Genomic DNA, 18,657 nt, shown 5'->3' with positions numbered 1-18,657 from the left:
TTTTAATTCTTATTTAATCTCAGTCTTCAGTTGAGCGATTTGTCAAAAAAGGGATCAAACACACTGTTTTCATGTTCGCAACGTGTTTTCCATGCAGAGGATCAATGTAGTCTCTGTACCAGGGTTTTAAATTCCTCATCACCATCAAACAAGCAGCGAATGTCCAGTTTGAGAAAACACAACAAACATCAGTAACAACTGTCGTATGACTCCGATACATAATCAATGATTGATTACCCTGGAGCGGTGTTGCATTATTTCCAAACATGTTTATTGATTTTGCATTTCATTGATGTAATGATGGTACAGTATTATGGGCAGATACAGGATAAAAAAAAGGATGGATTATAGTTTTAAATGATAAATCACTGATATTATTTATCAATCACAAGCTCCAACTATCCCCTGATGTCAGTTTCCCCTCGCTGTCTTTCTGTTTTGTATTATTGCAAACTGAATATGACATTTTTTACACTAAATGATTGATCAATACATAGGTCAATTACATGTCATTAATATGGTAGATACATTTGTCCTACAGTGACCACATTCAAAAGTCAAAACGAACCAGAGCTAGATGCCATCACAAACTGGTTTGCTCCTTATTTTTAAGATGTGACCAGGTGGTTTTCAGCGAGACCGAGATGAGCGACCACAGTCCCCGGTCGTCGAAGTGACGGGGAAAGTGAAGCACAACGGTTGAGCCGGAGCGTAGGTTGTCACCATGGCTCGTGACCATGGAAAGAGCGCTTCCTTTCAATGCCTTGCAAACCAGCACGTCTGGCACCAACAATCATGTCAAAGTCAAAGTCATTGAGATCACATTTTTTCCTTATTGTGATGTTTGATGTGAAGATGAACTGAAGCTCCTGAACCTGTATCTGCAGGATAATCGTATCAATAAGCAGGTGTACAGGTGTTCCTATCAAAGTGTGTGTTGAGGATATTTATTAACACAGTTCATCTTGTGTACTGACGATTGAGTCAAGAAGGTTCCATAAAGGGGCTTCAACCATGAGTCACATAAAGCTGTCTATGTGGAACAATTTTAGGGGATTTATAGTTGCAGAACCAGGGACGCCCCAAATTAACTTCTCTCATTTATCAACTCTATTAGTCGTCACCTTGATTACAGGTTGGCAAAAGAGGTTGCACCAGGGTTTCTGCCACCGTACAGATTCTCCCTCAGAAAGACCAGCGTCTTCCTCCAGGCGTCTTCCTGAGCACGAGAATGTGCCACCGTCTCTCCGCCCCACAGAGCCATCACTGCAAAGACAGGCAACAGAAACAGTCGTCAACACTCAAGTCTGAAGCCCTGACCTACAATCACTCAGAGAGTTTCTGTCTCTGTCTACGGGTTCCCAGTCTGAAGGTGAACCTACACTTCTGAGGTGTCTGGACCGATTTGAAGGTGCTGGCTCGGGCGTGCGGTGTGTACGGAGGTTCAATCAGGTGACCTGCGTTCGGGTATGACAGGACAGTCAGCAGGTGGCTGTTCCCTGCTCGCTCCATCATCTCCTTCATCTGGAAAACAGGAAGTCAATATTTTGTTAATGCTGTTTTTGCTGAAGTCATATCAGGAAAATGCCAATAATTTCTATATCAAAACAAATTTCAATGAAAGCGTTTCTACAGGGATTAAAACAATGAAATGGCTGAGTTTTAAAAAGGTCATGAAATATTTCACAGATGCTAGTGGTTCATTTACATATTGTACTTTATTTTTATATATATATATATATATATATATATATATATATATATATATTTTTTCAATCCTCCAGACTTAAACACTTCACACAGGACGTCGTCATGTCAGTGAACTCACGTCCATTGCAGACTCGTAGGTGGGCCAGTTCTGATCGTCCTCACCTACAACCAGCAACAGAGGACACTGGAGTCGTCCCACCTGCTCAGAGACAAACAGCAGCAACGCTTCAGATTTCTTCACCTGCTCTGGCTTCAATTGTTTCTGCATCATTTGCCATCACATGGGGAATCATGTACCTGAGCATTTTGAGACATTACCCACAGCCAGAGGTGAATTTATCAACAAATACCTCAGTTTTTTGGAGATTCCCCAGAAAATAAAAGAATATAAACTTATGCACAATGGCGTTTAGTCTGTGAACAAATGGGATTCCATGGGTGAAAGCACATAATACAAACCACCTGTTCACTACTTGTTCATTTTAAGACCAAAAACATGGTTACAAAACAGAAAAATTAACTGTGTAAGACCGACATGGTTGGTGGTACTCACATCCACTTTGAGTGAGGGGTCGGTGGGGATGGGCAGCAGCAGGTCTCGCCAGATCACCTGGTTCTCCTCATTGAAGCGAGTCTTCGCGGCGTTTCTGATTGGTCCCAAAAAAACAAACAAACACACACAAAAAAAAAACAAAAAACACTTTTATCTTTCCTAATTCTGACTAAACTTATATTTACTGCTGCTGGGTCTTTTCAGTTTATCACACTTTAGCCACTTTACTAGTAACAGGAAGTGAAGTCTTTAACGAGGTTGTCACGGTCTGTTTTACCTGAACAACGCAGTTAGAAGTGACGCTAGCAAAGATGCTAGCACAATAAAAACAGCCGTTAGCAAGGATTTAGCCAGTGTTTGGCTAACATACAGTTTGGCTCTCGTTCACTGTATTTACCCCGGACTCACATTTATTATTATCCAACTCTAAACAATGAACCAACTCACATTTAAAACCTTTGCTCCGCTAGAGATGAATCACAAACTCTTAAACCCTTAGCTAAAGGCAAAACAAGCTAGCAAGCAACTGAACCAAATATTCTAACCCGTTTGTCAACCGTTAATCTATAAACCTAATAAAAAACTACCACAGTTAATAGCCACCAGTGACATACGTATATTTAAAGTATAATGAAACTTACATTCTTCAGAGTTTCGGACACTTTTAAGTTGTAAATCATCCATCTTACGGTACTGTGATGTTACCTCGGGGTGCGTTCACGGCCTGGCCAGACAGCAGCCAATTCAAAATACTGTCGTCCATAAACTAGCCTCCCATTTTAATGTCAGCATCATCCTGAATGTAAATTTGTCAGAACATAGAAGAGTATTGAACTAATTTTTCCAGGACAACACAGTACATTTTACTTTTTCTCATTTTCCATGTTTTCAAGGACTGGGAAACTTTTACAGTTTTTTTCCGGGACACGCGAGAACCCTGGAATTCCTTTTACCACTGTCTGTAACATTTTACAACTCACTCTACTGAGCGCCATCTTTAATTTATATAAATTTGAGAGTCTGTGTTTCACTTCAGATTCTGTTTGAAATATTCTTAATAGTAGTCGTGCAAAAAATACAAAGTTTGTCCTGAGGGTGGCGCTAAAGGAAAGGTCATAGGGTAATTAACCAGGAACAGGATAAGGACATTCAACAACAATCTGACCAACAGTGGTTGTTGAGTTGCTGAACGGAAATCTTCAAGTGACCGACAATAGATGAACTTACTGGTTAAAGAAACCCATTATTTGTTTCACAGATCCCTCGACCGGCTGCACATGACTCCCACTAATACACACCGCACACCTGAGCTGGGAGACACACACACACACACAAATACAAATACAATAACAGCAGCAACTACTACTACACTTTTCTTATTTAAGAAAACAAAAAAGTCTAACTTTTCCTTTTATTCATGTATGACTTGTCTTACCTTTACAACTTGGGAGTAAGCAGCCATTTTGAGGGTGACACTGGTGCCAAAGGAAAGTCCCAACATGGCGATCCTGCTGCCGAGGACCTGGGGATGCTGCTGCAGGACTCTGTAGGCCGCCTGCAGCAGGGAAACACTCAGAGACCACATCCTCACAACTCATAACATTAAAGCATTTATATTAAAATACATATCAACAAAGACTGTGGTGATGGTGACAACTGGTTTGTTTGTTCATCATAGAACTGATGGCTGAAAATTCAAATCTGAAATGTTTTTAATTGGCCACACATTTCCATAAACCAGCCCTCATCAGGTCTTGGCAGCTGGTCTATCAGCTGGTTTAATTTGGGTTTGATCTTTGACTCTGAGATTTATTACCATTGTCAGAGGACTTAAATTGTGCAATCATGTTCTTGATTGTAAAAAAAAAAAAAAAACTGATAACCTCACCTAACCAATTCATACATGTGTGTATGTCTTATCTGAATTGAAGGCTTATATAAATCGAGGGTGCTGTATGTTGTACAGAAAAGTCTCTGAGGCAAATTAGTAATGATGTGATTTCTTGACGTTCCTGCCTCCAGCTTGATGCTACTGTTATGACTTTATTACACTGCTGAGGTTTAGCAATGATTTTATGATGTTATTGATCAGAATAAAATCACTACAGGGTGCTACGTGTTTTGTCACAGTTTGATATTTTCAGAGGCGTCGTAGTGAGGGGAGCAGGGGACTTAAGTTACCAGGGGACGATCCCCACCTGTTTTGTATAGCTATGGATTGTGTGCAGACTTTATTTTGTGTTTGAGACATTTTATTACTGGTTAGCCAGTAACCACTACAGATGCATGGGTTTACACTTGTTGATTTAGTTATTCGCACAGAAGAAACACAAGAAAAACAGCAAGGGCAGCCACTGATAGTGCACGTGTACAGGACCAGATGTTCATGCTACGTCCCTGGATGTTTTCAATGCATAAATGTAGTAAAAAAAAAATACACGTAAACTGATTGTAGATTAATTCAAGTCAACAAGACTGATTCTGTCTGGGTTAAACTCTCACTGGTACTTCCTCCAGTAATCTTTGAATTCAACAACTAGGTGGTCTGTGTTCTGAGGGAATGAGTGTCTCTGTAAAGGTGAATGAACCTCTGAACCATGGTTTTACTGATATATAAACACACACACACACACACACACACACACACACACAGAGATAACAGACACACACAAGACTTTTAACCTACATAACTCAACAATATAACTGACGGAGTGTGACTCTGTACGTGTCACAACCAAAACAAAAGATTAGTAAGCTATGCAGGCAGCAGTTCACCATCTGTGACCTGTGGCTGTATTACAGAAACTTCTAAAGGACATGCTCAGCCCACTGTCCCTAAATATCACAACATAAAGTGGACGAGACTGTGGCGAATACAATTAGAGCACGATATGAAAGCATGACCAAACACAACGCTCGTTGGGTTTACCTCAAAGTACTCATTGCCCACCATCTTCCCAGTTTCCATGGTGATTTTAGACGTCAGGTAGTCGAGAGCCAGGGATGCCATGCCATGGGAGGCCAACAGCGCTGAACGGTACTCCACCAACTTCCCTCCACCGCCCCACAGGTCCAGGAGGCCAGGGAAAGGTCCGGGTCCTTCAGACGAATCAAAACACCAAAAACAGTCAGTTTGATGGAAACCTTTGAGTGTTCCCTTAACTCCTTTTTTTTTATTTTAACTTGGTTATTCCAATAGTACCGGCCAGTGAGAGCTTAATTACGCTGAACACTGACGGTGTTTTATCTACATCTTTTAGTGTGAATGGCTGAACAAGTTGATTCATCACTCAAGCCAGAACAGAAACCGACAGAAACAGCTCCTGAACATCCAAACTGACCCAAAACACCTCAGTACATCAGCAGGACCACACAAGTACCCTTGGTGATGTCATACACTCGCTTATCCTACTATTGCTATGCTACGCTGATGACACCCAGCTATTCTTCTCTCCCTGCTGAAGTTCACATCCAGGTCAAGACTATAGTTCTGGTCTGAGTTCCACCCAGAGGACACCTCCCTCCAGACTCTCCTCTGGTCCTACCTGGGGGCAGGAAAAGGGTCGCAGTGAGTCCATCCTCTGTGATCGGGATCCTGCGGACACCAGGCGCCATGTACCAGCGCTCCACCACCACACCGGCCAGTGCCACCTGATCCATGAACCCCTCAGTCTGGTGACCTTCGTACACTGAGATTGTGACCTCCATGGGAGTCTGGACGTTCATCTTCCTCATCCTGAAGGATGATGGAAGAATAAGCTCTGATATTAATAACTGGTCCAGTACTGATGGGTATCATCTGAACAGTTCTGTACCTGAGTCCAGATTTGCTGCCTGGAACCGGTATGAGGCTCCACAGTAGACCCATCGGTTCAACCCCTGTATATGTCCCGCCCAGACTGGGATCCTCTGAAACTGGTGGAGAATGGGTGAGAAGAAGACATAAGAGGAAATCTGGATTTGAAGAGTGAAGAAAAGTAGAAAGGGAGGAGTGAGAGCGAAAGGGAGGGAAAGAATGAAGAGAAGGGGGAATAAGATGTGAAAACTTGTGCAGAGGTAAATTTGTCTCAATATTATTGACGTAAACCAAACAATTAGTGCGTAAATGTGTGATGTGTAAATATAAAACACCTTCCACAAATGCAAATAATACATTTGTAAACTCACAAAAAATATAAATATAGAAAATATAATATAAAACGGATCCACAAACAATTCCATGAATAAAAACATATCTGTTAATACATTCAATTAATGTATAAATAAATGAAAAACATTAGTGAATAGCTTCCTAATATTTACAACTTTCAAACGACCTGCTAATTTTCACGCCTTTCCTGCACAAACACTGTAAACACACCTGTCACCTGTCCGAGCCAGACCTGCTGTAAAACACCGCGGCTACATTGCGCTTGGGGATGAAAGAGTAAATGCAGCCCCAAAAGTAGTTTTTAAAAACACATATTAACCAATCGGAAGCTCTGACACCTTTATAGGAGCATTAGAGTGTTTGGACCATTGACTGTTCTCAGAGTCACTCGTGGGCCAACTGCGACATTCCTGCTTTTTGTCTTCCACATTTAAAGCAAGTTCATGTATGTGCGCAGTGCATTAAAGCAGACAGATGTGCGCACCTCTGGTTTTTCCCTCCAATCCCCATTTCCTGTTCGTCCGATTCTCGAAATTGTCACAGGTACGAAAAGTATCTGCGTTTGTTTGTTCCCCAGTTTACTTTTCTTCTGCTGTTATTCAAATTATTCTGTCAAAGACTCGGCCGGGTCTGGGCCCAGAGATCCGGCTGAAGTGCGGTCCGCCTGGTTTTCGGAAGTCCAACAACCCACAACCAGGCTGGAAGCAAGCCACCCGTGCCCGACGGCCACTACTGTTCTGGCGGTGGGCCCTTAACGGCGTTTGTTAACTTCCTGCTATTTACCCCACGCCAGCCCTTCACTTAGATGCAGGATGGAATCAGATTATATAACATGCTGTTTTATTAAAAGACACATTTTGACACGGAGTAAACCAGCATGAAGTCCACAAGCAGCAGCAAAAGTGAAGGCAAACTGCAAGTATAAGTCCAACAGCAGCTGTGCGCGAAGTTCAAGTTACTAATAAATAATAATCACAACGTTCATACAGTTCATTAATTTGAAAGTAATTTTGACTAAATGTGTTACACCTGGGCCCTGGGACCTGTAGTGTACCTCCTAACAGGTCTCAACCAGATTTTGAATTGGCTATAAAAATAACAGGCTAAAATTATAAATATTAAAGTCGTTATAGAAGCCTATTGGGAACTTTATTAAGATGATCATGTAAACTTGAAAAGCAAAATATAATCCAATGATCGCAATGTAATTTTTCACACATGTATGTGTTGTAATTTACACTGGACTTGACTTTCCAGGGACAGATGAGTGGAGCTGAGAGAGTGAAAGAAGAAAAGAGGGGGTGTGAACAGAGTGATGCTGTTTGTGTCAAATTCATTCACCACCTGTCATATGATTTCAAAATGGTCACATCAGACAATTTTTGCCTCTTTTTATGTGACAGTAGTGAGAATTAGTCAATGTCAAAATCTGTTGTGTTGTGGTTTCAGAATGATGGAGACAGAGAACACTTAGATTAAAAATATGATGCAGGTTTGGATGATTTTTTTTCTTGGGCAACTATTATGTTTTTTCCAAATGATGTACAAATGGCTTGATACAGTAAACAGTTCATGTCACTGCTGTGAATAGTGAAGAAATTCCCTGGGGGAGCATTTCCCCTGAATACTGACTTAAATTGCTTCAGACATTTCTAAATTAATTTTCCTGTATTTTCCAGGACTCTGTATTGAACCATGTACCGTTCACATTCCCGCTGGCGTCGGCAGTGTAGTGACCGAACGCCTCCCAGCTGTGTCCATCTTCACACTGGTGGAGCGCGTGGACGGTCAGCTGAAAACCAGGTGGAACGCTCTGGACCAGGACAACGAACTTCTCATCCATGAGTCCTCTGGACGGCTGGACCGACAGCTTCACACAACACTGTTTACTGTCCATCCTGAACTGATGTTTACCTGCAGCCACGCAGCAGCAGAAGGATTAAAGACAAGTGATTCTTTTATAGCTAGTCTTACTATGTCTTATATAAAGCACTTTGCGTTGCCTTGTTGTGCTATACCAATAAAGTTACCTTGCCGCTATTGATAAAATGCATTATAATCTTATCCCAAGTATTTTTTTGTATGAAAAATCTACTACAGCTGTCAAATACAAATAATAATAGCAATGTAAGATGTACAATAAATCAAGAGTAGAGGCATGATGAAATACTTATACGCACATGTAATACTGTATATTCATAGTAGTTTATTATAAATATAATAATAATATAATTATGTTTAAAAAAACTATATTAAACATATTAAAAATTGGATCAATTTTCATATATTGACACATGACTAGCCCATACAAACATGTATATTTATATATGTATGCTTATATTGTTGCAATATCCATCCCAGAGCCTGTCAGTATATGTTTCCAAAAGTCTGATATCACTTTCCCAGAATAAGAATATTGAAGTGTTTGAAATTAAGAAGAAATTAATTAGAAAAAACATATAAACATAAATAATTTACTTATATGTTTTAACAAACTTGTAATTATAAATTAAATGTATACTATTAACATATATGTGCATATACAAGTTTTACGATAGGTATTTCATATATGTTATGAATAATAATAATATCACAATAATACCTTTATATATCCCGAGGATGTATAGTGATAATAATATATCCCCTTATAGGTGACATATATGTATATATATATCGCTCTTGATATAGGGACATATGTATATTACATTTCTGTATGGGTAAAGTAGAAGTACCTCAAATTAGTATCTGAGTAAATGTACTTAATTCAACAGGGTTGAAGCAGCAACATCATGAGGCTGTTTAGATGCATTTGTAACACAGTTGTAAATTAGACATCTACACTGATTCATGTGTTAAACTGATCCAAGTACACTGCGGTTGTTTCTTCATCTTTGCTTTACTTACTCGTCTGTGAATTATTAAGTCAGTACAGTCAGATGAGAAGTTTCTCAAGGGAGACAAACGACTTGGAAATGTTTGAATCCCCCGGATCCCTGCAGACACGTGAACACGAGCTTAGGTGTGTTACTTACAGTGCGCGCGGACTGAGCAGAGACCAGGATCAGACCGAGGTCAAAGTTACAGCTGTAGTCTTCCGGGTTTGTTTTCTCTCTGTCCCTGTATCTCCCGGTGATTTACTCCTCTCAGTGCGTAGACTAACTCTGAAGCAATCGGTAAACAGCCCGATATTAATGAGCCGGATGAACGTCAGCACCCACTTTGTGGAGCTTCAGTCTCCTCCCACAGAGGCATCACCCTGTCTGGACACAAGGTGGCGCCATCGAGTCACTCAAACACCACATTCAGTCAATAACTCACCTTGGCGGCCATGAGGCAGAGGTGGGGGACTGAAGTCACATGACTTGACTCAAGTCAGAATTAAAGGCTAAGGTCTGTCCATGTGTAGTGTGATTATGGATCAGGTCTAGGTCCTATATCAATACTGGAACTGTGTAACTTTGTGATGTCACAACAAAGCCAACAAGCCCCGCCCACCTTTACCCACCATCCGAACCTTGCAGGATTTGGTTTCTCTGAGTGTTTTTACCTGAAATCTGCTGTATTTTTATTGTATCACTCAGAAAACAGTCAGCCAATCAGAGGAGAGGCTCAGAGCCTCCTCTCTTCTGATTGGCTCACAGACCTGTTGTTATAGAGCTCCAGAGAGAAGCCTGAGAGAGGAGATGTAAAACTACACTGAGATGGTTTTTGGTTCTTAAAACCACAAACTCCTGAGCGCTAGCGGGCAGTAAACACTCATCATTGTACATCATCGTGTTACTGACCATCTTCACTGTCACTACATGAGTACTACATGTGAAATGATGTAGTAACATTGGCACGTTATTTATTCATTTAAAATGATACTTTTCTGTGAAACTCTTCGCATCACGTTGCTGATAATTTCTTGCTTGATGTCCCAAAAAAAAACAACAAAAAACAAACAAACAAAACAACAGACACAGACAGACAGACAGACAGATAGACACAGACAGACAGACAGACACAGACAGACAGACAGACACCTGCTAAAGTACTCTAACCTGCTCCTGTGGCAGTTCCCACTACAGTAGGTGTCTCAAAGACCATATTTAAATTTTTATATGTAAATATTTTATATATGTATTTGCATAAGGGTTGTTGGCATTCAGTTTGAGGTTAAATTTTTTCCAAATCACATTGAATCTCTGGAACGTCTTCATGTCTAAGTATCAGGTCAGTCCTTCAGATAATTTCCACACACGTTCTCAGTTCAAAGGTCACATGAGGTAAGTCAGGCATATACAGCAGCTGGTGGTGGGTAATCGTTTACAATCCTTTCACATCAGCTGAATTTATTCTTCCCTTTCTTCCACCTACTTTTCTTCTGGCTCTACCATCTCCTCCAGCCACAGAGAGAAAGACACCGGCCGAGACGTATGACCTACGATAAGTTTGGCGTCGCTTCCTGCGACAGCGTTCAGCCAGATGTTACCTGTCTACGATACTCAGGGACTTGTCCCGTACTAGTTCCAGCTCCACTTCATGTGTGGAAAATATGAGCTACAGACTTCACATGTTTGACTAACACCATGAAGAGTCTTCATACAGATTACCATGAAAAACGAATGGACTGTTGAACTGTCTCCTTGGTGTCACCAGCGTCTGACCTGATTGCAGGCTAACATCTGTCTCCCCGGCCTCTTACATCTGTCTCCCCATCCTCTAACCTCTAACATAGGCTAACATCTGTCTCTCTAGCCTCTAACATCTGTCTCCCTGGCCTCTAACATCTGTCTCTCTCTCAGCTATTTGTGAAACTAAATTATGAAACTTTTACTTATCTCGTTTTCATCTTTGATCCATCAGGGACAATTCCCACCAAAAAATGTCTTTGTGAAAATAATTAGTGAAAATGTTCTTTTAGTTCAGTTTTTCAATTTCAGTTTTAAACACAGAAGAGCAAAATGAGCAGCCATCTCTACTATGCTAACACTTTTTCACAAATTATTATTAACTTGGGAACAAACACTACAATAAACTTATAGTTTTGGATTCCAAGAATAAAAGAAGAAACAGACATAAAATCAAGCTTTAGAATAATGAATAATCCCAAAGCCTATCAATATATGGTGATATTATATACAGTCATTCACATATATGCTCACAACAAACCATATAAAAATTCATCGTATAGATATTTCTGAAAATATATGCATATGCACATTTTACTATGGGTATTTCATGTGATTATTATTTTCTATCATTATTTATTCTATTTCATATGATATAAACATACAGTATAGCTTCATATGTTGAGAGGATGTATATATGTGATAATATTATATCTCCTTATAGTTAACATATATGGCAACATTGCTCTCAATATAAGGACATTTACTGTATGTCATATATTAGATTTCTGTATGGGTCATGTTTTAACGATAATGGTAAAGAATGGTATTGAAGTCCAAAAGTCAAAAGGTGATCATGAATCCTAATGTTTATTATTGTAATAAAGATTAAGTCTAAGTTTTGTTTTAGACTAGATTTTGAAATCATTATAATTTGGACATGTGGGGAAAATGAAAAGTAACAACCTTGTTATATTGAATGTTTTTTTTAAAGACAAGAAATCATAAAAATCAACTGTGATTATTCCAGAGCAAATTGTTTCTCCTGGAGAGAAAAGAAGAAGAAAAGACTGTAATGGTTTTCAGTCCAGCAGCTCACAACTGACTCTCAGTTTTAAATGAATCTCTCTTCAAGTAAAGACTTGAAACATAATTCTCAAATTGTAACTTTGACAGAAGCTGCGTGCTCTCCTGTGGCAGTCCTACCTCGTCTGCTTTCACTTCCTCATGTCTTAGTATCAAATTATAAACCAATAAAACTCTGGACTCTGAATCCCAAGGCCGTATGACGCATTAGTGACTGTCAAACATTTACACCAAATAAATTTGACCTCGGACCAATTTTTCCTAATCCATTAGATGGTAGCCAGAAAAAAAAATCAAAGTCTAATTTAAATTTTTATCTGGAATTTACTTTGTAACTGTTCACATTGATAATGTTCGGAGTAACAACATCCTACGTGAATAACATTTAAACCACTTAAAAACAAAGGCAGATTAGCAGAGAAGAGACTGAATTAAAACTAATACATTTGCACACATTATATGTTTATATGATGAAATGGAAGCACAGTCAGTGTCATGTCTCCAGACGACCCAACATGCCCTCCGACCTTTGACCTCTGAAGAGAATGGGGCAGGACAGGGGAGGGGGATGTTTTTACCCAACTGAGTGCATGACAACAAAGTGTCGTTGTCTGGTCGTCAGTCAGCACTGAAACATCCATCTGTTTCCTTGGGGCCCTCTCACTTTATGAAGGGGCCAAAATGTGACAGGTACAAGGGCTCTTCTGATTCCTGTCCTGCGGCTCTTCTGCTTTAAGTTTCTCAAAGGAGCAATTTGTCAGTTTTGTTTATGCTACAACGTTAGCATTAACAGCTGTTTGTTTGTCAGTCTTCGCAAGAGCTTCAGCCGTTGTTACATTACAGTACAAGAGATTATAATGCGTCCTTTGAACAGCACTGACAGGACACTACAGTGACTCGGTATCGGAAAGGGACGAGATGGACCGGGGCTAACTGGTTAGCATGCTAACTCAGGAGAAGAAAAGGAATCGATGATGGAAATAGAAGCAAAACAAGGGCTGTTGTACAAGATTATGTTGGGTTATACATATTTTTTATAGATACTCAGGTCCTTGTGTTATCAAACAGAAAGTGAAGATCAATGACTGACTCATGTCGCAAGAGTTGGACTGCACTAGATGTTCTACAGTTTTATGTTTACAGACTTCATTGTTTTATTGTCTGGATATACTGCTGAAGTTAAAAACATCAGACCAGACACTCTTTCTACAAAGCTGCATTCTTAATGATACAAGTCATTTTGTGACATTTCTATTTTCTTTTAGCCTAAATAAAAAAAGTTAGATAAAGTCTTATTGGAAAGCACTTTGCTGTAGTTTGACTGAAATGCTTGCTCTTGATTTTGTTCAAATTTGACTTAAACGTTTGTGGTTTTCTTTGACAATGATGAGACTAAAATGTTCAGAGCTTTAGTTGGCAAAACATAACAAAACATAAAGAGGATGAGGTTGACTAAATATCATTATGAATAGATTAAATCTAAAAATAGACCAGCTTAACATTCCTATTCAGACACCAATAGTAATTAACTCACATGGCCAATAGCATCAAAAAATAAAATAAAACTGCACATAAAAACAAACATAAATTCCAGGCTACACCCCATATTGGGGCCCTAGTTAGCTGGACCCTGTCATTAACACCCAAAGAAGAGTGAATATCTTTATTAAATATCACCCTGGTGTGTGAAAAGGTGTTAGTTAGAATGTCTTTAGCTTAGCTTAGCTCAAGGACTGCAAGCAGGGGGAAAATGTTAGCATACCTCTGTCAAAGGGAGGCAGCGATGGGAGAACATGCTGTTTTATATGCTAGTTAGCTGCTGGCTAACCTGCAAAGTGTTTTTAATCTTCAGTCCTTCTAACCTGACACGCCACAATAACAGATGAATGTGTCTCTATAAATCATCCTGATTTATTTCAGCAGTGTATTTCAAAACACAACACAACGCGCTCCGGTGATGAACGACCAGCCGCTCCCAGCAGCCCCCTGGACGCTATGACGCTAATCACGCTAATGACAACTCAATGTGAAAAAAACATATTGAGATGAGTTAAGAGGTCAAAGATCAGCTGTCTCCAGCCTGGTGAGAAATGTCTCTAGCCACGCCTCCTCGCCACACACACACACACACACACACACACACACACACACACACACACACACACACACACACACACAGTCTAAATCACTGACTGGTTAAAGGGAAGCAGACAGAAACACTCAGCTGCTTTAAAATATATTCATACACTTAATATTCATGGGAGTCACACATCATTGTCTGCGTATTCTGACATGAGGGGGAAACATGGGGGACAGGCGGGAGTGGGTGGAGTCAGGGGGAGGGGCCTCATTCAGAACAAGGAGACACAAAGGAAGGGACACCTGTTACCATCTGGACCGAGACTCACTTGTTTTTTGTTTTCTCTTAAAATGATAGAAGACTGAAATTTAAATGAAATGTGGAATCGATCATGTTGATGTTGGAGGGAACTTGTTGGAAACTTGGAAACACAGTATTTCTGACTGTTCCCTCAGGTACACTTACCTGAGGGACACCTACACTTAACTAAATCTGCGTGCATGGATAGAAACCAAAAGGACTATGGACTATATTTTTATAGTAAAACATGTGAATGAGTGTGTTATGAATTTTTTGTCACTTTGGTATCCAACAGCATCAAAGCCCTGATGTGCACTCAGTGGTGGAAGAAGTACTTTGATCTTTTACTAAAATAAAAGTACTAATACAACGATGCAAAAATACTATAATCAGCAAAGAAAAACATTTTATCACAATTTTTTACACAGTAAAAATAAAATAGTAGTAAATTGAAAGTAAATGAGAATAAATAGAACTGCACAAAATAAATGTAACAAAAAATAAAAATTGAATGGACAGAATAAAAATGTCCCCTGTGACTGTTATATATGATTATATATGATATTATTAGATTGTTAATGCATCAGTGATTAAGCTGCATTTCACTGCTGTTTTATCTGCTTTATATACAGGAGTTAGATGATTGGTGGGAGAGGAAAGAAAGTGAAACACTTCTTTTTATAAGGGTTCATTAGCTGAAAACAGTGCAAACATCTGGTTTAATATAAAATGAGAGACCAGCTGGGGTCACACCAACATGTATGAACCTTCATTTTGATCTCAGCTACACACCTGTAAAGTTTCACGACTGTATCACGCACAACTGTGACATAACATAAAAATATATAAAGACATGCCACAGCAGTCAAAACCACACACACATTCAACAAGTCATGCTGTTACAGCTGTTAATAAACACTAAACTTAACCAATATTTTGCATGTAAAATATGAAGTGTAGTCAAGTGGAGTCAAAAGTTTAGCATTTCCCTCTGAAATGTAGTTGGCAGCTTTAAATGGAAAGATGCCTGCACTTCATGTTCTGTCCAGCAGGGGGGGGTGTCTTTGTCTTTGAGGTCAACAGGTTCAACTCCAGCTTTTGTCTCCCCCTTTCCTCCCTCCCCCTCTGTCTCTGTTCTTCTCTTTATTTACATCACTGGGTTTTAAAATGTAAAAACTCAAATGTAAACATATAAAAACTGGCACAAGACATTATTTTGTAAGGAGGGGGGCAGGGGAGGAAGGGGTGAGGGGGGTGAGATGAAGGAAGTGTGGGATGGATGTTTTTACACTGACAACTTCTAAAGACTATTAAACTGGGTGTGTGTGTGTGTGTGTGTGTGTGTGTGTGTGTGTGTGTGTGTGTGTGTGTGTGTGTGTTTCTTTAAAAGCAATGAAAGCAGCTGATGATGCTGAAGCAGCAGAGAGGTGAACCAAGGACACGCTGGCTCACACACACACACACACACACACACACACACACACACACACACACACATAAATACACATAATACACATATATACAGCATGCAGACACAGAGGAGTTTCAAGGGAGAAAGATGGAAAGAGAAAAATACATGTTGAGTTAAAGCTCCATCCAGTGTAAAGGTGTCTGTCCATGTGTAGTGTGATTATAGATCAGCTCTAGCTTCTATATTAATACTGTGAAAGTATCAAAGCCTCAGTCCACAGAGAAATGCACACAGCCTGTATTCAGAAACTGAGCCTTAAAACCAGCCGTCAGGACTTCTGGAACTTTGTGATGTCACAACAAAGCAGCCACCAAGCCCCGCCCACCTGGACCCACCATCCAAACCTTATAGGATTTGGTTTCTCTGAGTGTTTTTACCTGAAGTCTGCTATATTTTTATTGGATCACTCAGAAAACAGTCAGCCAATCAGAAGAGAGGCTCAGAGACAGGCTAGCTGTTTCCCCCTGTTGCTGGTCTTTGTGCTAAGCTAAGCTAACTGGTTACTGGTTCCAGCTTCTTATTCAATGTCTTCTCATTCAACTCTGCAAGAAGGCAAATATGAGTTGAACAACCAGTGGTGGTCATTCCCAACACGGACCACACACACACACACACACACACACACACACACACACACACACCCCGTTTAGCATCCTTAATGCCACATTTGTTTAAAGAAGACCAACTTCATGCTGCAGTCTATAAAGAGGCTCTTTTTTTTCCCGCTGAAAGAGAAAAACGACCGTTTACGGACTGAAACGTCTGAAATGACGACGAGACAACGCTCGTCTTTGTGTTGGAGGCTGTGAAGAGGAGAGGGGGGTGGGGCTGTACCTCCTCTCCCGATGGATGAGGAGGGTCTTTACTTCAAATTCATAATTGTATAGAGCTGATAAATATCACCTTGTTATATGAAACTGTAAAAGTTTTAAAGACAGACGGGACCAGAGTGTGTCTGCAGAACATTTATTGTAATTCATTATAAAATAATATTTTGTAAGTGTGCACAGGTCAGTTTGGTTTTTTCTTGTTTTTCAAAACAGTTAAGGGCAGCAGCTCAGTGTGGTGGCAGCATGAAATAATAAAGGATAAGACTTGTAATTGTCGACTAATTCTGTCAAATGTTTATGTTAATATTGAAACCTCAAATACAAAACTCCAATTTTCAAACAATCTTTTTAAATCTTCATTCATCCAAAATTTCTAGAATTTTCTAGTTATGATTATTATTACTTATTGAATTCTACTTGAAATGTTTTAATCTTACTTCAACCATGTCTTTATACATTTATTTTGTGTTGTATAAATTAAGCTTATTTTTGTTTATATGTAACACATTATAACACCAATAACAACTTAAATTGTTAATCACTGGATGTGTCAATTCCAAATCCATGTGTAAAGTAAGGAGGGTGTAATGTACAGTAACTCTTATATATAAATGTTAATAAGGGACTTTACTTTTGCCTTTTCAAGTTAATGACCAACTGAAACATTTTCAGGGGTAAATTAAGGATAAATTGATGAAATTATATTTTAATGGTATTTAAGTGAGAGGTCAGTTATCATGTGTGTGTGTGTGTGTGTGTGTGTGTGTGTGACCTAGTTCCTCTGCAGTGCTGGTGGGATAAAAATACAGAGATCATAAAGCTTGTGTCACCTCTCTGACCTCATCCTACAGTCGAAACAAATAACACTGTCATCTGTTATCAGCCCATCACAGTGTTTTCCCTCACAGAGCTCGTTCTTATCCGTCAACTTGGAAAATCTCTGTACTGAAAAAGACCCTCACACTTCTCTGTCAGCTTCTGGAGGCCCCTGAACCCGAGATAGCAAGGGGCCCCAGGGCTCTGTATGAAGTCATAGTTAAAGTCAAAGAACTCAGTAAGAGATGAAAACAACCACTTGAATTAAAGCACATAAATATTTGCATCAGTATTTACTCAGAATACAGAAAGCACAAGTTCTCATCGTTATATTTTGTGATAATTATCAGTAAAGTAACAAGTAACTAAAGCTGCCTAACAAATGTAGTGCAACAACTACAATCAACACTTTGTGGTTGTATCCCTCCGCCACTCAGACTAGTTTCAGATTACATCTGTTTGTCCAGTCAGTCCAAGTCTTGAGTAAGTTTGTCCTTGAGTCTAAGTGGACGTTTGTACCAAATGTGGAGAAGTTCTGTCAAGGCTTTACTGAGATATCCCATTCACAAGGTCAAAACTGAGTTTTGTGAGGTCACCATGCCCTTGACCTTTGACCTTTGACCATTAAAATTTAATAGGATTTGAAGAAGTTAAGTCAAGGCGTTACGGAGTTCTGGCTGTCGTCGGCACGGAGGAATAATAAAATGTGGAGGATTGGGAGTATGAAGAGTGAAGTACGTATAACATGGAATCAGTCAAGTAAAGTTCAAGTATCTGAAAACTGTGTTTAAGTGAGTAAATGTACTAGTACATGTGAATGTAAACAAAGAGGAACCATCACAGTATTATTCTGGGTATCTAAGGTTTTGTTCTGAATAAGCTGAAGCGTGACAGACGCATCATTTCGAGCTGAGTTGAGTTCAGGGCAGGAAATCAGAGCCTCTCATCATGTGGTCAAACACTGATAACCAGATTAACGTCCACAGATAGACGCTCATCCATCACGGCTCTGGTTCCTGGCTTCACTCCCAGACTGGAGCTGGGAGTG

The 18,657-nt window shown here is 39.7% G+C and overlaps 1 protein-coding gene across 2 annotated transcripts; it reads right to left on the bottom strand.

Annotated features, from left to right (window-relative positions):
• Positions 1–249: 249 nt before the first annotated feature.
• On the bottom strand, positions 250–9,602 carry LOC130176916 (peroxisomal succinyl-coenzyme A thioesterase-like). Of its 2 annotated transcripts, XM_056388334.1 has the most exons (12): positions 9,446–9,602; positions 8,115–8,327; positions 6,079–6,178; positions 5,809–5,999; positions 5,193–5,362; positions 3,699–3,818; positions 3,491–3,573; positions 2,264–2,357; positions 1,829–1,909; positions 1,383–1,524; positions 1,125–1,266; positions 250–881 (listed from the first exon to the last, which is right to left on the bottom strand). In XM_056388334.1, exons 2-11 carry the CDS (start codon positions 8,308–8,310, stop codon positions 1,130–1,132), a joined length of 1,314 nt encoding a protein of 437 aa, XP_056244309.1. In that variant the 5' UTR covers positions 8,311–8,327; positions 9,446–9,602; the 3' UTR covers positions 250–881; positions 1,125–1,129. The 2 variants fall into 2 exon arrangements, with proteins under 2 accessions (XP_056244309.1, XP_056244308.1); XM_056388333.1 differs by having other exon boundaries at positions 250–1,266; positions 9,446–9,600.
• Between the last annotated feature and the right edge of the window lie 9,055 nt (positions 9,603–18,657).

This window comes from Seriola aureovittata, chromosome 10, assembly GCF_021018895.1.
Source record: "Seriola aureovittata isolate HTS-2021-v1 ecotype China chromosome 10, ASM2101889v1, whole genome shotgun sequence".
NCBI lineage: Eukaryota > Metazoa > Chordata > Actinopteri > Carangiformes > Carangidae > Seriola > Seriola aureovittata.
The sequence above is the reverse complement of the archived record's forward strand: the minus strand, read 5'-3'. Positions and strand labels throughout refer to the sequence as shown.